General features: G+C 39.4%; 2 protein-coding genes across 2 annotated transcripts; both read right to left on the bottom strand.

Moving 5' to 3' along the window:
• Positions 1-714: 714 nt before the first annotated feature.
• Positions 715-2,854, bottom strand: LOC149096929 (galactosylceramide sulfotransferase-like). The gene has a single exon (XM_089279916.1). It carries the CDS (start codon positions 2,774-2,776, stop codon positions 1,940-1,942), a length of 837 nt encoding a protein of 278 aa, XP_089136042.1. The 5' UTR covers positions 2,777-2,854; the 3' UTR covers positions 715-1,939.
• Positions 2,855-7,352: 4,498 nt separating this feature from the next.
• On the bottom strand, positions 7,353-8,399 carry LOC110052021 (galactosylceramide sulfotransferase-like). The gene has a single exon (XM_020758139.2). It carries the CDS (start codon positions 8,319-8,321, stop codon positions 7,485-7,487), a length of 837 nt encoding a protein of 278 aa, XP_020613798.2. The 5' UTR covers positions 8,322-8,399; the 3' UTR covers positions 7,353-7,484.
• Positions 8,400-19,961: the final 11,562 nt, after the last annotated feature.

Below are 19,961 nucleotides of genomic sequence, written 5' to 3'. Positions count from 1 at the left end.
ATGATGGACGGTCGGTTTCATCCTGCTGTTTCGGTCGAGGAAAAAGACTGTTGATGGCTAAGATTTATGTTGGAAGGTCTTTGACCCTGCACAACTTTTGTTTTATGTTCGTGGACTATGCATGAAAAACATAGTTGCAATGCTTCTATTGGTTAGTTGTATGAGCACACAGGTTTTGTACAGGGTCAACCCCCAAAAGAGCCAACAAAAACATTCAACAAAAAACTTTGCCAGGTTTCATAACTATTCCCACTGTTAACTATGGCCAGATTGAGTAAAGGTTGGCACACGAAGGGGTATGCTTCGGGAACATATAGCGAGGAAATATTGCAGCCACAGTGTTCTTCGTGTGGCATGCCCGTTTTTGCGAAAAATTCTGCTGCGGGGGCAAAATTTTGTCCCTCAACAAGCATGAAATTCAGCTGATTTGAATTCGGGCGTCATAAAGCAGGGACAAAATGACCTCTATTTTTCAATGCCGCATTGTGTGCACTGCTCTTGCAAAATGTCCTCGCTGCAACATAGAAAAAAAAGCCAATGTTTGCCTCGTGTCCACCAGCTCGCGTACTGTCCCCGCAACATGCGTCCTATACGTACGCGCCGAGGGGTTTGAACACCCCCGCCCCCCGCCTCACGACCCCCCCCCCCCCCAACATTTCCTAGAGCGTGCAATGAGAGAGAAATCTTGTGTAGTGGGCATAACCATGATATCGATTTTGGAGAGCAACAAGTCAGTAAATTTATTGAATTAAACAAGCATGGCAGACATTACATACATACATATACCGTAGGGGGTTCAAACTAAAATAGAATACCAAAAAGACCACCATGAATGGGAGTTTAAAGAGGCGTAAAAAAAAAAAACTCCCTAAAATAAAATATGCATTAATAAGCGGATGCTAAAGTTGCCATTACATATACAAATAAGTGCTAACAATTTAATATTTAAATTATAAAGTACGTAAGAATGATTTCAGAGCTTTCTTAAACAGCTTCAGGTTGCGGCCTCTACAACATAATTTGCAAACCAGTCGTTCCACTCGCCAGACGATTCAAACGAAAAAGAGTATTTGAAACAGTTGCAATTGCAACGCTTGACAATTTCTGTCGTCCTATCTTGTAAAAATCGCTAAAAAAAAAAACTGCTTGTTCTTGGTGTACTAGGAGCACTTCTTGTACCAGTGATGGTACTCAGCATCTGCTGCTCTGAACAAAACTTAGAGAATGCTAATGGCTAAATATAACCAACAAAAAATACCGCGTGCTCTTCTTGACGGTTAACTTGGGAGAGCTTGAAAATCTAATCCGAGTAGCAAGCAACATATACATCTACATGTTTAATCCAAGAGCGGATGTTACCGCGTGCGTGTTGCTTGGATGTTTTCGTGGAAGATGAAAACGCGTGTAAAGCCGCTTTGGTTCTCCACGTGAAGATTGGCTATTTCTACAATAAAGTCCAATACCTTTTATTTATACAGACCCTTTGTATTTCCAATACCGGTAGTTATCTAAAAATATCTTCCAAAGGAATGATTAATTACATTAAGAATAATGCCTATGTGGAGGATCAACTCTTATTGCATTACAAGATAGTTGTGTTGAAGAAGAAGTTATAAGTCGTTGGGCTAATTAGACCGCTCATGGCGTCTCGAATATTTTGGTTTTTTACAATAACTGCAGACATTCTCGCGCGCTCTTCGGCTAATTTTCATCGTCATTAAGCGGACAGACACATGAATTTATAATTTATGCGATGCGTCAACGAACGAGAGCAGACAATATGAAAATTTGTTCTCGTAAAAAACAAATTGACGTCAGTTCTTCATGCGTCTGTCCTGTTATTGATCCGCAGCTACTTAAACAATGTCATGATCAATAACAGGACAGGCGCATGAAAACCTGACGTCACTTTGTCAACTGTATACAGTCTGTGTGATTTTCAAACCGGTTGGACGGGTTCATAAACAAGATCTTGTTCTAGATCCCAGGTTTTGTTGTCCTCCTCCTTTTCCATTTGTAATCCCTGGTCGTGCTTCTTTCTCAAGTATGCAAGATACGAGTTTTCACTTATTGTCATTTTTTCACAAATAGTCTGCAATCCTTTCGCCAAGTCAGTTCTAATGGAATAGCCTTTAACAAGTTTTCCCGCATACACTGTTTGTAAGCGGGTTTCATTTGTTACGCATGCTCGTTTCATGTCGCTTTTCCTCTCACGAAAAATGGTCAACTCTTTGTAAAAGCTTTCACCTTCGTTTTCAATCTTTTTCCAAAATGATTTGTTAAAATACTCAAACAACAGAACATCGGCTTTGTTCCATCTTTTCACGTTTTCTCTAACATCGTCGGTTAGTACTGTGTTCTTTTCTTTGTCTTGTCGCTCGTTCAATTTTAAATACAAAATGTCCTCCATTTGCCAGCAAAGAAGTCGCTTCATCAACACCAATGATTCATCAAAGTAATCCATTATCATAACCAAGTCAAACTCTTTGTCCAGAAACTGAATGTACTCGTTAACAGCAGTGAGATTTTGATAATACTTGAAGCTCAAACCCAAATCATACAGAAGAGGATTTCTGACGAGAGGCGACGCCTTTACACTCTTGAATTTGCTAAATGAAACTCCATTCTTAAGGAATGTTTGCACAGAATCTGGACCATTTCCCACACCAAGACGATATCCTACCTTCATGTACCTGAACACAGACTCAAAATTGTCCACAGGGTTTCGAAGAATCGTTAGATACTTGCTGGTTTGTTTAGGGAAGAGCCAATTCATTGGTTTCTGATTAAATCGTGCGTGACTGCACAAAATATTTGGTGCCTTGCTTTGTAAAAGACGCGGAAACTTAACCTGAAATCTTTTTGGCCATCCTAACAGTGTAGCGTCTGAGAGGACAAAAGAAAGATTTCTCAAATCCCCGTAGCGAAAGAAAATATTTGTTATTGTGCTCGAGCCAGTTTTATGCGTTTTAAGAAAAAGGATGTGTTTTTCCGGCGAACACTTCCTTGGAGTCGAAGTTACTTCAGGATAAACCAATTCTGTATTGGCATTGTTGGCTTCTAACCTGTTATAAATAATAATAAAAGAAAATACAAAATTCAGTCAGTATTCAGAGAATATTCCTTGGTCGTATGATCTGCTTTTTTTGCTTCATAATTTATCTAGCTTCCACTTGGCTGTCAAGATGGTTTACAGGGGAAAAGAAGCAGTGCCTTAGTGTCAATGGGTGTAAGTTTTATACTACCATTGGAACGTAAAAGGTTGGCTTCAAAATGTTTACAGCTGGTGTAAAATTGCATATCTGAGTCATTCCAAAATGCACCAAATGACACTAGAGAGTGACATTTTGATTGCGATTATCGACATAAATATTAATTATCACCCAAAGGGCAATTTGATAATTGTTGTATCCCTTATTTTTTTTTCGAGGTATGTCTCCCTCGATACAACAACAACTTTATTTGTACTCAACATAGAAATTAGAGTTAGATGAACAAAAATAAGTTAAAATAAAGAGAGTACATGGCTGCCCGAAATAACCTCGATGTGTGCATTTTACAAGAGGGCCAGGATTCACGGCCTTTTCACACTTGGGGGAATTATCAAGAAAAAAGAACAGAACAGAGGGAAACGAAGAGCGTTGCTGGGATATGTCTGTTCCATTACGTTATCTACACTGCACTTGAACTTATTCGCTAATCTGCCAGTACGTCACCGGGCTCGTTTTTGAGTTGAAAGTACCAATAAAGCTAAAATTAAGGGTGTTTTCAACAGGTCAGATCGTTTCCATGGGAACATGTCCAGAAAATAGTCACTGTTTTTTCACTAATGATTGGCCATTTGTTTGATGCTATTTGTGAAGCCTTAGCTGAAAAGAATAGAAGTATTGATCTATTAAAGTCGAAGTGCTCAAAAAAAGTTTTTGAAACTGATGCCTGAAACCTCCCTTAAGGACAACAAGCTTGCTACGCCAAAGCCGCTGAACTGAAGTGCTAAAAGTCGATATGTTGACTGATTGGACAGCTCTGTAATCTCAAGTCAAACAGTTAACATTTTACTTGAATTAATTAAACGAGGTTTGAACATTGATGTGAAATGAAAACAAGAGCTGTTCCATCCCAACATTTTAACTTCGGGAACGAACAAATAGCTTAAAATAAAGCTATGTACGAAATTTGACCGGACATCACCTCTTATAGATTCATCGATTGAAAGAGTTATATGTCACATGTCAGGGTTAAGTCTGTTCTGCTACGTCAAGGTGCAAGATTACCTTTCTAGAGAAATACAGCTGCTATACTAAGGTACAAAACTTATCTAAAAAAATTTTTAGGAAGAAACAAAAGATGGCAAAAGTTGAAAGAGGTGACGGCCGAACGACAAATTTATGATATAATTACTCTTACTTTTTCCAAACTTCACTCTAACCTGACATCCGTAACACCTTTTGGTAATGCACCTTTTGAATATTGAGCGAACGACTTTTCATCCGCCAAGTGGACGAGAAGAAACAATGTAGACACCAAAGCTACAAAAGCTAGGAAGGTGAACAATAGGGTTGATCGAGACATCGTCTGCATGCGCTCTGTAGTTTGAAATGGGGACAGTTGAATTTTAAAGTTTTTGACTGAAAACGATACCCGACGGTGGGCTTACAATGACAGAGACGAAATGTAAATGACAGCTTTAGCTTGTTAGTTCACTCTTTTCAAAAAAAAGTAACTATGGTTGAAAACGATTCACCATGATTGGACAGACTGGGGAATCTTATTAATGAAACGTGGCATGTGACAACAACATACAGTACGAGACAAAACTAGGGTATTTATGGTAAAAAATATATCGGGGAATTCGAAGTAATTTTAGCGTAAGCAGTTTCAAAGCGAGAAAGAAATGATTTTTAAAGCTAGACTTAGCGGATCAAATAATACACTGATGTCATACAGTTTTGAACAAAACGATCAAGCAGCACTTCATATGGGCGAAGAAAATTGTTCTAGAGAATGACAAGTTGCCTTGGTGACCCTGAAGCACAAGTACTGTAAGCTTTTTATCATTGCGAACTGAGAAAATATGTCAAGGCTTGGTATGGAAATTAACTTAGCGAGATGTAACACCACCTTACGTTGCGTGTCGTTGAGCTCGAAACAGTTCAAGCAATTCCACGGTGTTTCAATTTCCCTTCAGTGTCTTACGTAGTATAAGTCATTGCAATTGTATTGTGGAAAAAAAAAAACAATCGGATGAGGAAAACTGAAACAAGTTCAATCACCGAAATCATTCCAAGTTTGAAATTCAAACCTAAAGAGTCAGTTTTACTGTAATTTTTGTCATATTTATAACTGCAACTCTGACGATACGATCGTTGAATCTGGCCCCTTTATGCGTTTTCTCTCTTGCACAACAACAACAACAACAACAATCTTTATTTGTACTATCTCTCTCGTCTACGAATTGCAGAAAATATACATAATAAAATTAGAGTACTGGCTACCTGGAATAACCATAGGGACTAGCGGGGCCATGCAGCCAGCTGACATCAGCGTCAAATGAAAATGAATTACAGGTCAGCAAGATGGCAGACATGCACATATAAAAAGAAAGGAAAAGAAGAGGAGGAAAAAACGCTATTACTACGTTATCAGGGACAAAAATTAAACACCACCACGCCTTTTCATGACACAAACCTTCGCCGGGAACTTTCTTTCGATGCAGAATTTTAACCTGAGCCTTGAAATCGTCATAAATAATAATAATAACGATAATAACAATAACAATAACAATAACAATAACAATGACAATAATAATAGCAATAATAATAATAATAATAACAATAATAATAATAACGAATATTTTAAGAGGATGACCCATCAGTCGATATTTACGTAATACCGGAAATACGCAATACCTTCAAAAAAATCATTCTACGTTGTGTCGGGTTTTGCTTTTGTATTCTTCATTTTATATGTAAAGCCGATTAGATCACTCTTGATCCAACGTATACGAGCAGGATTATCGTTCCGGTTGCTTGCTTAAACATTTTCTAGACCCATCAGTGTATTACACACTGTTATCAGAGGGGTCCTGTAAAAGAAACTTGTGAAAATGAGGTAAAAAAGGCGTACAAAATTAGTAAAAATCACTAAGCATTTGTTTCTTATTCGGAGAGAGGAAATTTCAGACTTTAAATTTTGTTCTGTCTCTTTCTCTAAACCTGAGCCTGCGATCAGTCCGGCTCGATGCCACTTATGCCACTTATTTGTTTCACGATCAAAACAGTCAATTGTCCAATCAGCGCGCGAATTTGGAATCACATAGCACTTCACATAACGCTTCATATAGCGCTTCAAATAACGCATCACATAACGCTTCACACAGCGCTTCACATAACGCTTCATATTGCGCTTCAAATAACGTGTCACCAACGCTCCATGTAGTGCTTCACATAACGCTTCCTCGATGCCTTGTTTTCCGCTGTGTTATTAAAAGGAACGTAAACCATCCCGGGAAGACCTAAACAAAGGCAAATCCAGAACTGAAGTTGGGTCGACTCGGGAAAAGTTGACAATATCCGCGCTCCTTCGCTCGCCCGCTTGGTCCCTCACTTGTTCGATCTCTCTGCCTGAAAAAGAAAAGGAAACGTCTGCTACGCGGGCTAAGTTGACAACCGCCATTGAGCCTCCTCCAAGGTAACAATAAAGATCAAGAAAACATGTTTTATGACCAGAAGAATTTTTTAATTCAATCTCGCCAACTACTCAGCTAGAGAAACATATTTTCACAACGCCCAATGGTCGGCGGGTCTCTTTTACATCGTTTATAGAGGCACGGCACGAAAAATCGCCTTTACCGCGCGTCAAATGTGTTGTTAAAGGTTTTGTAAAGGTCGCCTTTGCACGCTTTTGACGATCTGCGACGCGAATCAAAGATCATCTGTGAATAAACCTTTACCACCAAATCAAAGGCGTGAAAGGCCGTTTTTACTCACCTGTGAACGCCTGTGTTTTTAGGGTTAAAGGTGATCCTTTGATATGCCTTTCCGCACTGTCAAAGGCGGGTCAAAAGTGTAATCAAATTTGTCTGCGATTCAAGTCAAAGGTTTGCTAAAGACGTGGTCGAAGATGGCTGTGACGCAGGCCAAAGGTTTGTCAAAGGTGCTCCGCGCGTTCCGCGCTCGCGCGTCTCGTCCGAACTTCTCGCTCGCGCTCCTCTTTCGCGATTCGCGACCGTTGATCACGTTTCACGCGATCCACATCTTATACGCATTTTTCTGCTTGCTACACTAGCACGTAATGCGACTGATCATGAGGAAAACATTGTTCTATCTATCGTGAAAACAACAGTAAACAAATTTTCCATGGTATAAAGCGCATTTATTTAACATTGAAGTACTACTTAAACAATCTGATGTCATGATCAATAACAGGACAGGCGCATGAAAACCTGACGTCACTTTGTCAACTGTATACAGTCTGTGTTATTTTCAAACCGGTTGGACGGGTTCATAAACAAGATCTTGTTCGAGATCCCAGGTTTCGTTGTCCTCCTCCTTGTCCATTTGTAATCCCTGGTCGTGCTTCTTTCTCAAGTATGCAAGATACGAGTTTTCACTTATTGTCATTTTTTTACAAATAGTCTGCAATCCTTTCGCCAAGTCAGTTCTAATGGAATAGCCTTTAACAAGTTTTCCCGCATACACTGTTTGTAAGCGGGTTTCATTTGTTACGCATGCTCGTTTCATGTCGCTTTTCCTCTCACGAAAAATGGTCAACTCTTTGTAAAAGCTTTCACCTTCGTTTTCAATCTTTTTCCAAAATGATTTGTTAAAATACTCAAACAACAGAACATCGGCTTTGTTCCATCTTTTCACGTTTTCTCTAACATCGTCGGTTAGTACTGTGTTCTTTTCTTTGTCTTGTCGCTCGTTCAATTTTAAATACAAAATGTCCTCCATTTGCCAGCAAAGAAGTCGCTTCATCAACACCAATGATTCATCAAAGTAATCCATTATCATAACCAAGTCAAACTCTTTGTCCAGAAACTGAATGTACTCGTTAACAGCAGTGAGATTTTGATAATACTTGAAGCTCAAACCCAAATCATACAGAAGAGGATTTCTGACGAGAGGCGACGCCTTTACACTCTTGAATTTGCTAAATGAAACTCCATTCTTAAGGAATGTTTGCACAGAATCTGGACCATTTCCCACACCAAGACGATATCCTACCTTCATGTACCTGAACACAGACTCAAAATTGTCCACAGGGTTTCGAAGAATCGTTAGATACTTGCTGGTTTGTTTAGGGAAGAGCCAATTCATTGGTTTCTGATTAAATCGTGCGTGACTGCACAAAATATTTGGTGCCTTGCTTTGTAAAAGACGCGGAAACTTAACCTGAAATCTTTTTGGCCATCCTAACAGTGTAGCGTCTGAGAGGACAAAAGAAAGATTTCTCAAATCCCCGTAGCGAAAGAAAATATTTGTTATTGTGCTCGAGCCAGTTTTATGCGTTTTAAGAAAAAGGATGTGTTTTTCCGGCGAACACTTCCTTGGAGTCGAAGTTACTTCAGGATAAACCAATTCTGTATTGGCATTGTTGGCTTCCAACCTGTTATAAATAATAATAAAAGAAAATACAAAATTCAGTCAGTATTCAGAGAATATTCCTTTGTCGTATGATCTGCTTTTTTGGCTTCATAATTTATCTAGCTTCAACTTGGTTGTCAAGATGGTTTACAGGGGAAAAGAAGCAGTGCTTTAGTGTCAATGGGTGTAAGTTTTATGCTAACGTTGGAACGTAAAAGGTTGGCTTCAAAATGTTTACAGCTGGTGTAAAATTGTATATCTGAGTCATTCCAAAATGCACCAAATGACACTAGAGAGTGACATTTTGATTGCGATCATCGACGTAAATATTAATTATCACCCAAAGGGCAATTTGATAATTGTTGTATCCCTTATTTTTTTTTCGAGGTATGTCTCCCTCGATACAACAACTTTATTTGTACTCAACATAGAAATTAGAGTTAGATGAACAAAAATAAGTTAAAATAAAGAGAGTACATGGCTGCCCGAAATAACCTCGATGTGTGCATTTTACAAGAGGGCCAGGATTCACGGCCTTTTCACACTTGGGGGAATTATCAAGAAAAAAGAACAGAACAGAGGGAAACGAAGAGCGTTGCTGGGATATGTCTGTTCCATTAAGTTATCTGCACTGCACTTGAACTAATTCGCTAATCTGCCAGTACGTCACCGGGCTCGTTTTTGAATTGAAAGCACCAATAAAGCTAAAATCAAGGGTGTTTTCAACAGGTCAGATCGTTTCCATGGGAACATGTCCAGAAAATAGTCACTGTTTTTTCACGAATGATTGGCCATTTGTTTGATGCCATTCGTGAAGCCTTAGCTGAAAAGAATAGAAGTATTGATCTATTAAAGTCGAAGTGCTTAAAAAAGTTTTTGAAACTGATGCCTGAAACCTTCCTTAAGGACAACAAGCTTGCTACGCCAAAGCCGCTGAACTGAAGTGCTAAAAGTCGATATGTTGACTGATTGGACAGCTCTGTAATCTCAAGTCAAACAGTTAACATTTTACTTGAATTAATTAAACGAGGTTTGAACATTGATGTGAAATGAAAACAAGAGCTGTTCCATCCCAGCATTTTAACTTCGGGAAAGAAGAATTTTAGTTCTACAAATAGCTTAAAATAAAGCTGTGTACGAAATTTGACCGGACATCACCTCTTATAGATTCATCGATTGAAAGAGTTATATGTCACATGTCAGGGTTAAGTCTGTTCTGCTACGTCAAGGTGCAAGATTACCTTTCTAGAGAAATACAGCTGCTATACTAAGGTACAAAACTTATCTAAAAAAATTTTTAGGAAGAAACAAAAGATGGCAAAAGTTGAAAGAGGTGACGGTCGAACGACAAATTTATGATATAATTACTCTTATTTTTTCCAAACTTCACTCTAACCTGACATCCGTGACACCTATTGGTATTGCACCTTTTGAATATTGAGCGAACGACTTTTCATCCGCCAAGTGGACGAGAAGTAACAATGTAGACACCAAAGCTACAAAAGCTAGGAAGGTGGACAATAGGGTTGATCGAGACATCGTCTGCATACGCTCTGTACTTTGAAATGGGGACAGTTGAATTTTAAAGTTTTTGACTGAAAACGATACCCGACGGTGGGCTTACAATGACAGAGACGAAATGTAAATGACAGCTTTAGCTTGTTAGTTCACTCTTTTCAAAAAAAAGTAACTATGGTTGAAAACGATTCACCATGATTGGACAGACTGGGGAATCTTATTAATGAAACGTGGCATGTGACAACAACATACAGTACGAGACAAAACTAGGGTATTTATGGTAAAAAATATATCGGGGAATTCGAAGTAATTTTAGCGTAAGCAGTTTCAAAGCGAGAAAGAAATGATTTTTAAAGCTAGACTTGGCGGGATAAATAATACACTTATGTCATACAGTTTTGAACAAAACGATTGAGCAGCACTTCATATGGGCGAAGAACATTGTTCTAGCGAATGACAATGGAAATTAACTTAGCGAGATGTAACACCACCTTACGTTGCGCGTGGTTGAGCTCGAAACAGTTCAAGCAATTCCACGGTGTTTCGATTTCCCTTCAGTGTCTTATGTACTATAAGTCATTGCAATTGTATTGTGGAAAAAAAAAAAAAACAATCGGATGAGGAAAACTGAAACAAGTTCAATCACCGAAATCATTCCAAGTTTGAAATTCAATCCTAAAAAGTCAGTTTTACTGTAATTTTTGTCATATTTATAACTGCAACTCTGACGATACGATCGTTGAATCTGGCCCCTTTATGCGTTTTCGCTCTTGCACAACAACAACAACAACAATCTTTAATTGTACTATCTCTCTCGTCTACGAATTGCAGAAAATATACATAATAAAATTAGAGTATTGGCTACCTGGAATAACCATAGAAACTAGCGGGGCCATGCAGCCAGCTGACATCACCGTTAAATGAAAGCAAATTACAGGTCAGCAAGATGGCAGAAATGCACATATAAAAAGAAAGGAAAACAAGAGGAGGAAAAAACGCTATTACTACGCTATTAGGGACAAAAATTAAAAACCACCACGCCTTTTCATAACACAAACCTTCGCCAGGAACTTTCTTTCGATGCAGAATTTTAACCTGGGGTATAATTGAAATCGTCATAAATAATAATAATAACGATAATAATAATAATAATAATAATAATAAGAAGAAGAAGAAGAAGAAGAAGAAATAAAATGCAAACAGCGGCAACAAACATAACACATGAACTATGCATGGTTTGGAACAACAATCTAAAATTTTCTTGACGTTTCGCATACTACAGCACGCATCTTCAGAAGTGGTGGTTACAAAAAAACGAAAGATTTAAAACTTAAAAATACAAAGCGAGTTACTGGTAACTAACTAAACAATAACGAAAACAAAAGGTGATAGCTAATAAAGTGACAGCTTTTCACTGCTAGCATTGTCATTAAGTGTTCGTTTTAAGTCTCGTATAAACAATGTTTCTTTTATTTTACAACGTAAATCACATTGTCCACTAGCTAAGACCTCGAAATAGTCCCATTTGATGTTATGGCCGGTGGAGATTGCGTGATCAGTAACAGCGGAATTGTGACCCACTTGCGTAAGGGCTTTAAAATGCTCGACCTTTCTGTCATGCAGTCGTCGCTTTGTTTTGCCGATATAGAAAGCGTCATAATCCCAGCAGCTGGCTTTGTATACGACTTTAGATTTTTGCGAGCGATTTAAACGATCTTTGTAAGGAAAAAAGGACTTAACTCGGCAAGTGTTCTGAAAAATCAACCTAAGATTGACGAAACCAAAAAATTTATTAACACAAGATTTAAGACGACGTCTTGTTGTTCCAAACCATGCGTAGTTCATGTGTTATGTTTGTTGCCGCTGTTTGCATTTTATTTCTTGTTAAATTGAAGTGGCCAAAGAACAATAATAATAGTAATAATAATAGCAATAATAATAGTAATAATAACAATAATAATAATAATAATAACAATAATAATAATAACGAATATTTTAAGAGGATGACCCATCAGTGTATTAGACACTGTTACCAGAGGGGTCCTGTAAAAGAAACTTGTGAAAATGAGGTAAAAAAGGCGCACAAAATTAGTAAAAATTACTAAGCATTTGTTATTCGGAGAGAGGAAATTTCAGACTTTAAATTTTGTTCTGTCTCTTTCTCTAAACCTGAGACTGCGATCAGTCCGGCTCGATGCCACTTATGCCACTTATTTGTTTCACGATCAAAACAGTCAATTGTCCAATCAGCGCGCGAATTTGGAATCACACAGCGCTTCACATAACGCTTCATATAGCGCTTCAAATAACGCATCACATAACGCTTCACACAGCGCTTCACATAACGCTTCATATTGCGCTTCAAATAACGTATCACCAACGCTCCATGTAGTGCTTCACATAACGCTTCCTCGATGCCTTGTTTTCCGCTGTGTTATTAAAAGGAACGTAAACCATCCCGGGAAGACCTAAACAAAGGCAAATCCAGAACTGAAGTTGGGTCGACCCGGGAAAAGTTGACAATATCCGCGCTCCTTCGCTCGCCCGCTTGGTCCCTCACTTGTTCGATCTCTCTGCCTGAAAAAGAAAAGGAAACGTCTGCTACGCGGGCTAAGTTGACAACCGCCATTGAGCCTCCTCCAAGGTAACAATAAAGATCAAGAAAACATGTTTTATGACCAGAAGAATTTTTTAATTCAATCTCGCCAACTACTCAACTAGAGAAACATATTTTAACAACGCCCAATGGTCGGCAGGTATCTTGTACATCGTTTATAGAGGGTCCACAATAGGGTTCTCAGATCCAGCTTTCCCGCCCATTTTTTCCTGTTAATCCCACCATCCCGCCCTTTTTTGCCTGGAAATCCCGATCCCGCCTACTTTTCAAAGACGTTTCTGCGTTAATTATTAATTTTTTAAATTATTAATTAATTAATTATTAACACAGAAACTTTTAAAAAATAGATATCGCATAAAAGATCACAAAAATATGCAATAGGTAGCAGATAAGTAAGCACAAATGATTATAACGTTTCCTTCTCTAAACTGTTTACTGTTTTGTTTTCTTTTGTCTACGTAACAGTGAAATGTAATGATTTTTCATTACCATATTCAAGGGATGGCCCGTAAACACACCTGACAGTTTCTTTTAAAGCTTTCAGCGTCTTCACTTTCCTTGAAATCTGGGCTCAGAACTTTTCTTCCGAATGAAGACATTCCCGCTCGCACATCCTTTTCGTAATATGTGGCGACGCAATTTATTATGTCTCATACTTCGTTCGGTAAATCACTATCACCGCCATCCAATGTGGCCATCCTGGCCAAGACAAGCGCTCTAGACAAGGTCGAAAGACTAGAAAAACTAGAAAGGACGGGGGGCGGGGGGAAGGTCAAGATTACATTCGCAAGCGTCGAAGATGTGGGAAATGGATAGATGTCATTGATGTCAGAGGATCGCAATAGGACTCAAAGACTTCATACAGTCTCATGATACTAACTTAGTCAAGCGATAATGGATGCGTTTGACCGAACCTGACAGGGTACAGAGCCGTTGCTACTCATTACTTGAAACCTGACACAGCTGTACGCACGAAAGGTTCATTTCTGCCCAACTTGCGGCTTTTGCGCTGGTCAATTTATGAGGTCACGTAAGAATTGAAATCCCGCATCCCGCTCTGTTCCCCTTGCGAATCCCGCATCCCAACCCCATAAAAACACGAAATCCCGCTCCCGCTCGTAATTGTAATTTCCGCTTCCCACCCCTATTTTCAGCTCAAATCCCGAATATCACGGCGATAAAAGCCAAATCCCGCATCCCGCCAAACCTATTGGGAACCCTCTTAAGCGTACGGGTCAGGCGCGGATCTAGGATAACTAGTGGTGACCGATTCCGGATCGAAACAACGAACGATATCAAGATGTCTTCGACAACTACCTTGAAAAGAATGACTCGCCTTGAGGTTTTTATTACTCTGAACATGGATCGTGGTCTGAACACCTTACGTTGTAGGAAAAGCGTTTGTGAAGTTTTACTGCTTTACGAGGGTGAACTGATCGCAGAAGTGAATTACAGACCTTTTCTTTGATTTCCAGTAGGTAGCCATGTTTATTTAAGCTTAAGCTAAAAAGAAGCTGATTTAGTTTCGTTTTGAGTCAAAAACGTATTAATTCAGCTCCCCCCCCCCCCCCCTATCAAAGTGCAGAGAGCAGACGATGCCGCGATCAACTCTACTGTCCACCTTCCTTGCTTTTGTTAGACCTTATCATGATTTTCGACTCCATCTTGACTGGTAGGCAAAGCGGTCAGAAATTACAGTGTTTGTATGGGAATCCGATGACAAATAACTTTTCCCGCAAACGAATTTTACACAACCGAATTAGTGTGAATCGCAACGTTAAAATACTAGGTAGAAGATTGTATTCATCAAGTTTGAAGGATGTAGCTTAGCTAGAAGACGCTCAGTTAATTTTTCGAATTTTCCTTTCTACATTTTGTCTGTGAGTTTTTTCCCGCGAACCGCGTCTACCCAGCCAAATTTACAGACAAATGTATGGAAAATAAGAAAAATTAACTGAGCGTCTTCTAGTCAAGCTACATCCTTCAAACTTACAAACAATGTATGCAGGAAAGCGTGTTAGAGGCTATTCCATTAGAACTGACTTGGCGAAAGGATTGCAGACTATTTGTGAAAAAATGACAATAAGTGAAAACTCGTATCTTGCATACCTGACAAAGAAGCACGATCTGGGATTACGAATGGAAATGGAGGAGGCCGAGGAAACCTGGGAATTAGAACAAGATCTTATTTATCAACCCGTTCAACCGGTTTGACCATCGCAGAGACTGTAACCAGAACTGCATTGAGGACGCCGTGAGTAGCTTATTATCCTAACGACAACTTCACTTGTGTTCTACTTCAGCACAAACCTATTGACAAAGTCGAGAGAGGATGACTAGTAAGGGGTTAATCTCCCATGTAGGCCTTAATTCAAGTTATTTATAGATTATTCTCAACGCTTCAGAAATTCTAGGTGGAACTAGACATAGCCAATCCTGTGCGGCGGATTTTGCACACGTGGGTTTCCCAAGCGGCCTTACGGGCATTTTCATCCTTCACGAAAACTTCTACGCAAAGCGCGTGGTAACATCCGAGGGAGAACTGGATACCATATCTAAAAATAACGTTGGTAACCTTCATCTTCTCTTAAATAAAACATCAAGAAGCGGCTTGTCGTCCGGATAAGGTTTTCAATTTCTCCCAAAATCGTGTCTCACGATAACTGTGTATATCAGATCAGACGTGAACAAGCACTCGCGGTATTTTTTGTTTGTTTAGTTATTAGCGTTATCTCTTTGACCTTCTCACTCCCAAATGTACATACAGGGTTATCTGACGGACCATAGCGCTTGTGCCATTTGCCTCGTCATCACTTTTACAAGAAGGTATGTTTTTGATTATGAGATGATGGAATAAGAAAAGCTCTTGCAAACGACGACTAAATGAGTCCGATGAAAAGAATTTGGCCAGAGATACAGGCAATAAACTTTCAAATGTTTGCTCTTAGAAACGATGAAAAATTGACCTGCTTCTTCGTTGACACTTTTGGTTCGAAAAAGTTCAGTTTGGTGTTATGCCTTCGGTTTGCGTTTTGTTTAAACACGACTTTAGAGCAATCCCACGGTGTTTTCGTTTCCCTCAAGCGTCTTCTCTGCCATATATCATTGTATTGCCAACGCAAAATACGACAGCAACGGCAACGGGAACGTCACCAAACAGAAGGTTTAATGAGCAGAACAATGGCTGTGCACGTGCGTTATAATTCTCGGTGCATTTCTTTGCCGTCCACTGCAAATCAACAACATGAAGTGACCGATTTCCAAGTTTTCTGACAACGGGACTCACTGCGGCTAATTTTTCGTATTTCTATTTGGAACTGAACGCATTCGTAGCATTTTCAGCAGGGGCAAGTTTTAATACCGCGACAAACACACCGAATAGATCTAAGTAAATGCAAAATTCCAAAGTAAAATATAAACACACTTTTTAACAGGCGTCGTCCTTGCATGCGTGGCCGTCGTATATTTGCCTAAGGTCCCTAATCGATCACCGAAATCGCTCTAAGTTTGAAACTGTAACTCTGACAATACCACCGTCGAATTTCTTTCATTTTCCTTCTTTTACAAAAATTAGAACGCATCACACCGCAGTGGTAAACAACAGGCCGCTCTTAACGCGAACTCTGTTTTCATAGCACACACTTTCGTTATGAACTCCCTTTCAATGTATAATTTTCACCCGAGGTAATTGAAATCGTAATATGCATATGTACAGTGGGCACTCTACAATGCGGTCCTTCGGTAGCAAGTTCTTAATCATGTAATTTTTGTAATCTTAGTAATACTAGTGTTGCAAGTAAGTTTATTAATTATTGTAAATTTGTAAACAAAGTGTTGTTAAAAGAAAATTTATTGATCGTTATCAACGTCTCGTGTTTTCAGATTGCTTCCTTTTCTTTGGACCATGGCGTCATGAGATTTACGATGTCTTGAAAAGCAAAAGAAAGAAAAAAATAAAGTCGACTGATCCGTCGATTGCTACCCTTCCCCACTAAGTATCATGTTGAGTTTCGCCACCTCCCCCTCCCCCCACCCCCTTACCATTCACCCCTGTGTGGGTCTCTTAACAATAGCAGGTGAAATAAGTTTTGATCTCCTTCATGCTTAATTATACCGGGAGGAAAATCTCAGACTTAATTTTGTTCCATGTCTTTCTCTTTCTTTGTCTAATCCTAAACCTGTAACTAGCTCTTGATTACAAACAAAGCCCCCTGCTCGGACAGAATAAAGAAAAAAGTTAGTTTCACCAAGACAACAAGTTTTCCGCAGAAGAATGTTTTTGTTCAGCCACGCATTGATAATTCGTTGCTTTCTAATCGTTTTGCCGTTCTTCGTGGAAAATTCAAGCTCGTTTTAGCTACATGCATGTATTCTCTAAAGCCCTTTGTATGAAAAAGTCAGTAAACTTCCTTACAAGTACCATACGTTTCCGAGAGATTCTAATTTTACTTAAAGCCAAGTTGCAAATCTGAGGGTTGAAACTTTCAGGCTCGGTTCATACGTCGCATTTCTGCCGTGTCGAATTCAATTCAATTAAGTGCGGCAGAAATGTGACTGTCGATTCATACGTCGCACTTGTGTCGAATTTAATTCAGAATTAATACTGTCGGGTATGTCGGTCAGCGGAAAAAGCTTTAAACGCAGAGTATTCAATATGGCGGACGAAGATACTGAGGGACGAGGGACTTTAATTTTCCGAAAAGTTGTCCGCCAATGGAATGAGAAGGAGAAGGCTGACAATGCAGCAGTTTGTTTTACAATATTTTCAGGTTGCATTGGGTCGAGAATAGCCAAGTTTCTTCTTTCTCTTCGACGGGACCAAATTTACGTATGCTCAATACATTAACATAATGTATGAATTAGATTCGACACGGCAGAAATTCGACGTTTGAATCGGTGTCGCATTTCTGTCGGATAATGCGACAAGACCAGTCGAACGTGCGGCAGAAATGCGGCAACCGATTCAGACGTCGAATTTCTGTCGAATTTAATTCGTTGAATTGAATTCGACACGGCAGAAATGCGACGTATGAACCGGGCCTCAGGGGAAACATATTCACGACAATTGAAAATCGACGAGTCTTTCCGTCGTCGACACTTCAATAGACTGTCCTGCCTTGAATAAACGAAGCTATTGCAAAAAATTAAGAATTACAAAACTGGAAGTGAATACGTTCGATTCCGGGTAGTGTCAAAAACGCCAGAAGTAGCCAGTATAAAAAATGATAGCCTGAGGCTCGAAATATCAACCTCGCCACTGTGGAGCCGGGGTGTACGAAATTGAACGCGTTTTGAATAATGACAATAGCTTAACTCGTCCAAGGCGTTATTCTTTTCTTTGTTTCCCGTAAGGTCTCTAGACTGATCGATGCACTGTTTTGGCGTTGTATAATGTAATGTACGACAATATGGACCAAAAACACACCCATCAAATCGACCTTACAGTAGAGACGCTAGTATTTCTTGCTTGCACAGGGCGACGCGAGATTGAAAGAAAGCAATTAACTTGACTAATTATTCTCCTCTATTCGTTTCCTCTATTGCTGCTGTAATATTGTTTTAATTTAGTGGTATACCAACAGTACAGCGTGGCGACTTCTCCTCCCCTTCCCTTCCAAGCTGATAGCCCAGAGAAATTATGCGGCTGCCTTTCAAGGTTTGTTTAACCTTGCTTGTTGTCACACAGGTCCCCATTTGCATCTATCTGTGTTATAAAACAAACTGGTTTTACGGCAGGCAAGATCCTTTCCGAATTCTCCGCAGAATTAGGTGAGTTTAGCCTTACGGATGCTTGATATTGAAACCATTCTAGAACCCAAAAATGCGATCGTAAATCTCTTGCCAACTGCAGTCTCTAAATACATGTACAGTCAGTGGATTTCACAGTAAGTTTTAAAATGCCGATTTTCTCAAGGACTACGTCGGGTACAGTGTATATGTAAAAAATAATGTTGATCCAACATCAATTTAGACTTTTGTAGGCGGGCCATGTACATGCTAGTCAGGGCACCACGTCGATTATATAAAATGAGATGCGGAAATCAAATGGACAAAGCGCATACTAGAAAGCGAAAGAAGACACGGACCAAAGATAAAACCAAAAACTAGAATGAATCTGTAAAGCGAACGTCGGGTCGGGAAAGAACTCGGAGTAAAACGTCTAATACGCAAATTACAGCATAATTTGTTATTTTGATTCTTATTGATAGTGAGTCTGAGAGTTTACACCCATAAAAAAAATCTTCGAATAAAACCTAAGGAAGCGTCTTTCAATCTTCATGCTGACATCCAAGGCAGCACTTCTATTTTTACTGGCCAAGGAAGAATGCGTTTTCGTGGTCAGATTAAAATTGTGAATTGTTAGGAGCAAAAGGTCCGGCGACGCATTATTTCATCGTGGCGCCCATGTTTTGAATTTTAAAGACACGTTCATCTGCCTGCGAGGTCTGGGGAGCGAGAAATGTCCGGAAACCACTCGAACCTTGAGGAATTTATTATTCGTGTTCAATCGGATTTTCCAAGAATTAACGAGTTCTCTCGGCTGTCCCAGACCCCGCAATGTTTCGAATCCAGATCTCGCTTCAGATTACCGCGAGTTAAACGTTCCACGAAGCATGCATCGATATTCTTTAAATTGAAGTTTCTTCTTTCAATGATAACAGGGAGCGAGAGAATTCCGTCTACTCGGAGCCATCAACATCGACGTTAAGGTGCTCGCCAGAAAGAAACATCCTCTTTTTAAAGTGCCTATGAAGTAAAAAATAATTGCTGCTTATTTGAAAGGCTTTTCAAAGTAAAGAAGAATGGCGTTTCCCTTTTTGGAATATCTTTTTTCGTTCTAGAGATATTTACGTTTTTGTATTATGCAAATGAGCAAAGTGATGACGTCATAGGTGGTTCCACTTGAACAGTTAAACACTGAATCAAGAATATCTCTAGAAATATTGGAGCAGTGTTCTTCAAACTTGGCACCACAAATGTGCACTACAAAAGAAACAGAATGACACCTTCTGTGTTGTTGCCATGGCAACACTTTTGACTCCAGTCTCTTTCTGTGAAAAACCAAATATGCCAATTTGCAACCCTTCGAAAAGGGACAGAAGGTCTTGCTCGGAACACACATGATTCCCATATTGTCTTAACTCTTCCCATTAGATTATTGAGAGTGGATGATCCTTGTTAAAGATAAAATCTGGTAGTGTTAGTTTTAATTAAAACAGGACCAGCAGCGTAACTGT

This window comes from Orbicella faveolata, unplaced genomic scaffold (assembly GCF_042242905.1).
Source record: "Orbicella faveolata isolate gen_17 unplaced genomic scaffold, um_ofav_v1 contig_47, whole genome shotgun sequence".
In the NCBI taxonomy this organism is placed as follows: Eukaryota; Metazoa; Cnidaria; class Anthozoa; order Scleractinia; family Merulinidae; genus Orbicella; species Orbicella faveolata.
Note: the sequence above shows the minus strand (reverse complement) of the source record. Positions and strands in the feature narration are given on the sequence as shown.

Coding starts and splice junctions, on each gene's coding strand:
- LOC149096929 (XM_089279916.1), bottom strand. CDS start 2,776: ATGAATTGGCTCTTCCCTAAACAAACCAGCAAGTATCTAACGATTCTT.
- LOC110052021 (XM_020758139.2), bottom strand. CDS start 8,321: ATGAATTGGCTCTTCCCTAAACAAACCAGCAAGTATCTAACGATTCTT.